This window comes from Fopius arisanus, unplaced genomic scaffold (genome assembly GCF_000806365.1).
Source record: "Fopius arisanus strain USDA-PBARC FA_bdor unplaced genomic scaffold, ASM80636v1 scaffold00165, whole genome shotgun sequence".
Lineage (NCBI taxonomy): Eukaryota > Metazoa > Arthropoda > Insecta > Hymenoptera > Braconidae > Fopius > Fopius arisanus.
In genome coordinates this window covers 187,491-192,090 of record NW_011887904.1, presented here as the reverse complement: position 1 = coordinate 192,090, position 4,600 = coordinate 187,491, and the positions used below count along the sequence as shown (strand labels likewise).

Below are 4,600 nucleotides of genomic sequence, written 5' to 3'. Positions count from 1 at the left end.
CGAGAAGAACCTTGAAAGAATCCTATTTCAATTACATGAAAACTCTCATATCTTCAATGAAAAAGCGACAAATGTCAACCAATGAAATATGGAAATCTATAGGCCGACTTAAAGGACAAAAATACTCAAGAATCTCTCGGGTGCTAATAAATTCCGCAGATGAATCCATCACTGACGCTTCGGAAAAATCTTCTCGCAAAATCCTTCGCAGACAACTCGAGCAATTCCAACTACCACCCAGATTTCTTAGCTTTCAAATCCCTTCAAGAACAACAGTTAAGCTCAATAAGAGAAGACGAAGAAGAAGATCAGTCGCACGACTACCACGGTAACGATAAAGTGCTAGATCAAAAAATTACCATTGGTATAAACGCCTATTTCAGCATGGATGAACTCAACTTCGCTTTGTTATTATCGAAAAATTCAAGCCCTGGTCCAGATGGTATCCCAAGTATCTTAATAAAAAATCTGAGTACGAACAGCCTTCAATACATTCTAAAAATATATAATTTAATATGGAACTCTCAATCCTTTCCTCAATGTTGGAGGCTGGCTACAGTGGTCCTTATTCCTAAACCAGGAAAAGATCACGCGAAACCCTCGAACTATCGCCCGATAGCTCTGACATGCAACCTCGGAAAATTATTGGAGAAAATGGTGAATCGATGACTGAAATGGGCCCTCGACGAAGAATGGTTCTCAAACCACCAAAGTGGATTCAGACAATTTCGATCCACGACAGATCATCTTTCCAAACTACACAACGTCATCTGTAATGCCTTCGCAAATGATCTCCACGTGATAATGATATCGATGGATATTGAAGAAGCCTACGAAATGGTCTGGAGAGCAAGGATCATACACATTATCAAAAAACTTGGATTCCACGGTAATCTGGTAGAATATATAAAAAACTTTCTTAAGAACAGAAAGATTCAAGGAAGAGTAGGACAACAGCTCTCCAACGAAATAGAAATAGAAAACGGAGTCCCACAAGGTTCCGTGATCAGTGTTACCCTATTTCTAATCGCCATAAATGACATACTTTCGAAAATCCAAGTCCCAGTCAAGAAATTCCTCTTCGCCGATGATTTGACGCCTTTATGCTCAGGAAAAGATTTGAAAAATACTCTGAAAATCCTCCAAGGTAATCTGAACAATTTAGTTTCATGGTGTAAAGAATCAGGATTCAAATTCTCCGCACCAAAGTCTCAATTCATAATAAGGAGTAAATCCAAGAGCATTGATACCTCCAATGTCCGACTACAATTAGAAAATGTCGAACTCCTTCAAACCCAATCCATGAAAATACTGGGATTGACATTCGATCCTTCTCTCTCTTGGAATGACCATATAGGAAAACTGAAAGCTGAGTGTCATCAAAGGATCCATGTTATAAAAGTCCTAGCTTCTCTCTTTCTATCAAGACTACGAATCGGACATACGGGAATAACCCACGAACATCTCTTCTCCAAGAACGCAAAGCCCATCTGTGAAGTGTGTAAAGTGCCGATCTCAGTAGAACATTTCCTTGTGTCATGCTCTAAATATGAAAGAATCCGAATAAAAACGAAACTTCCGAATAACTTGAAAGACTGTTTGAATGGTGACAACTGCTATAAAAAAATTGAAAAATTCCTGAAAGAAACTAAACTGTTAAATAAGATATAAATTGCTCACTATACGTATACATCGACATTTATATGTCTATGTATTCAGCCATCTATTTTTATTTTTATTTTCTATTTTTTTGGTAAATAGTCGCTAATGACCACGATGTCGATGCGACTTGAAATAAAAAAAAAAAAAAAAGAATCACGTAGTACCGCCCTTATATAGGACCTATATTATAAGTGATAATATGGAGGGTTGGGGGTTCTCTTGTCTGCCTCCCTCTTGCACGTATTGTATTGAAGAGAGAGGTAGATAGCCCTAGCTATAGACTGACAACATTGTATTGGTAGAATTTATCCTCTAAAAGACTAAAAATTGTCACGCATGAGATTAGTTTGTAATGCGCACGATGAATAAAATTTATTTAACTTAGGTGAATAAGAATTTTTGTTATGACAGTATAATAATTAACTTTAAATTAATTAATTAAAATTAAATAAACTTAAAATTAAATTTATTAATTTTTATATGATAAATTTTTAACTGTATGGGTGAAATTATCCTACGGGAGGGAAATATTTATGGTACTTTTAATATAATTTATTATTTTCAAGCAATGATTGCGAAGCGTAAGCATAAAGCTTCCTGAGAAGTGAGTCATGTAAATCCTCTAGATTGAAGACGATTTATACTGAAATATTTTTTTCGGGAAACTTTTTTTGCTTTACTCTTCATCCTCGGGAGTCTAGAGGACTGACTGTAAAGCATTCATTTTCTAGCAACTTTTCTGGGAAAACCAATGTCAATAATTTTTTTCAAGAGTAAATCCTTCTAGAGTTTCTCCTTGCAAAACTTGAGTGATTCTCAACATGAATAAACATGAATAACTTACTATTTGCAATAGGTCACTCTACAAAAGGTTTACTATTCAAGTGGCTCATTGACACTGGTTTTTTTATTGATTATTTGAATAAAAAATGCTCTATTGTTACTAATTGCAGAAAGTAAATTATTCTCAACGTAATTTATGTTCATTCGTCTTGATTTATGTTCAGAATCATTCATGTTTTGCAATGAGTTAGTGTAGAGCATTTACTCTTGAAATAGAATATAACTAGTGGTTTTTTCTTGAATATTTAGCAGGACAAATTCTCTGCAGCACCTTATTGCAGAATGTGGATTATTCTCTGCATGATTCATGTTTATTTAAGTTAAATCATGTTGAGGAGATCCATGTTCATTCATATTGAGAATAACCCAGGTTTTGCAATGAGGAACTCTAGAGGATTTACTCTGGAAAGATACTATTGACACTGGTTTCTTCAAGAAAAGTTGCTAAAAAATAAGTGCATTATAGTCAATCCTCTAGACCCTACAGAAGGTATTGTAAAGTGAAAAAAGTTGCAAGAAAAATGCTTTAGATTCAATCGTCTACAGTGTAAAAGATTAACTCTGAAGCAATAATTTTCTACCAACTTTCCTAGAAACAACCAATATTAATAATATATTGCAAGAGTAAATCCTCTAAAGATCCTCATTCTAAAACATGAATAGTCCTAAAAAGAAGATGCCATGTGCAACTTTTATGGTAAATTTTTTAGAATAACCCATTGTAAATAGTGAGTTATTTTTAACGTGATTAATATTTATTCATGTTGATTCATGTAAACAATAACCCATGTTTCGCAATCAGGTACTCTAGCAAAGTTACTCTTGAAATATAATATTGACAAAGGTTTTTTTTTGGAAAAGTTGCCAGAAAAAAATATTTGAGAGTAAATCCTCTAGAGGATCTACTGTAAAGCATTTATTTCTTGCAAATGTATTAGCAAAAACCGGTGTCAATAATATATTTCGAGAGTAAATTGTGTACAGGATTTACTACACTAGAGTCTAGAGGATCTACTGTAAAGCATTTATTTCTTGCAAATGTATTAGCAAAAACCGGTGTCACTAATATATTTCGAGAGTAAATCCTGTACAGGATTATTGGAAAACATGGATTATTGTCTACATAAAACACCTTGAATAAACATCAATCACGTTGAGAATGACTCACTATTTGCAACGAGCTACTTACTCTAGAAGATTTATCATAAAAATTGCACATAGCATACTCTTTTTAAGACTATTGATGTTTTTGCATACTTTTTATCTTGAATAGCTGCCAAGAAAATGCTGTAGAGTTGCTCATTGAAAAAAGTGAGTTATTCTCAACATCATCCTTGTTTATTCATGTTGGGAATAACCCCCTTTTTGCAATAAATGCCTCAATATGAATTTTTGTGCTAATGATTTTTTCATGGAATCATGTCCGTGCAACAAAAAATTCGAAAAAAAACTATCAATAAAAAAATGCAATAGAATTTCCTCGAGAACAAAATGGAAAAATAAAATGAAATAAAATAAAATCATTGACAGAATAAATTAGTATAAATAAACTTACCGTTTAGGCCCCCGTTTTCGTTTCTTCATCGATAAAAGTAGTCGTCCTTTTTCACTCGGATTATTTTTTCTTTTTCGCGTCATTTTCTAAAGTTTCGACTTGCACAAACACTCACTTTCACTCGCGATTACACCAAAAAAACTGCAGCCGGCATACTAAAATCCACGAAGAAGCGAATTCGAGATTTGCCGGCGCTAGTTGCCAAAAATCAGAATCGATTATAGTTCTTTCGATTCGATTATAGATCAGATATGGCGCATCAATTCCCATGAAAGTGTCATGCGGACCGCTCATCGCTCCCCCTAAATTTATGAGATGACACCCACAAGATCCCCGGTAACCGAAATGGCAGGTAGGTTATGATTTTATAATTGAATTGACTGTGTTCGCAAAAATGTTTCAAAAAATGAAGGGCAATTTGCTGCTTCAAGTTAATTTATCAAACATATACTCTTCAAGTTACACATTGATCTTTGTTTATCCATAAATGTTTGTCAACGAAAAAAACAGTAGAGTACCGAAAACAGTGAATTGTTCTCA

At 34.0% G+C, this 4,600-nt stretch overlaps 1 protein-coding gene across 1 annotated transcript in view; it reads left to right on the top strand.

The window, feature by feature from the left end:
* Window positions 1–4,327: 4,327 nt before the first annotated feature.
* The window catches only part of LOC105272350 (inverted formin-2-like), a 1,495-nt gene continuing 1,222 nt past the window's right edge, over window positions 4,328–4,600 (top strand). The window contains exon 1 of the mRNA XM_011314447.1: window positions 4,328–4,412. Coding sequence (XP_011312749.1) covers window positions 4,376–4,412 — 37 coding nt within the window. The 5' untranslated portion in view covers window positions 4,328–4,375. The remainder of the gene's footprint in view (window positions 4,413–4,600) is intronic.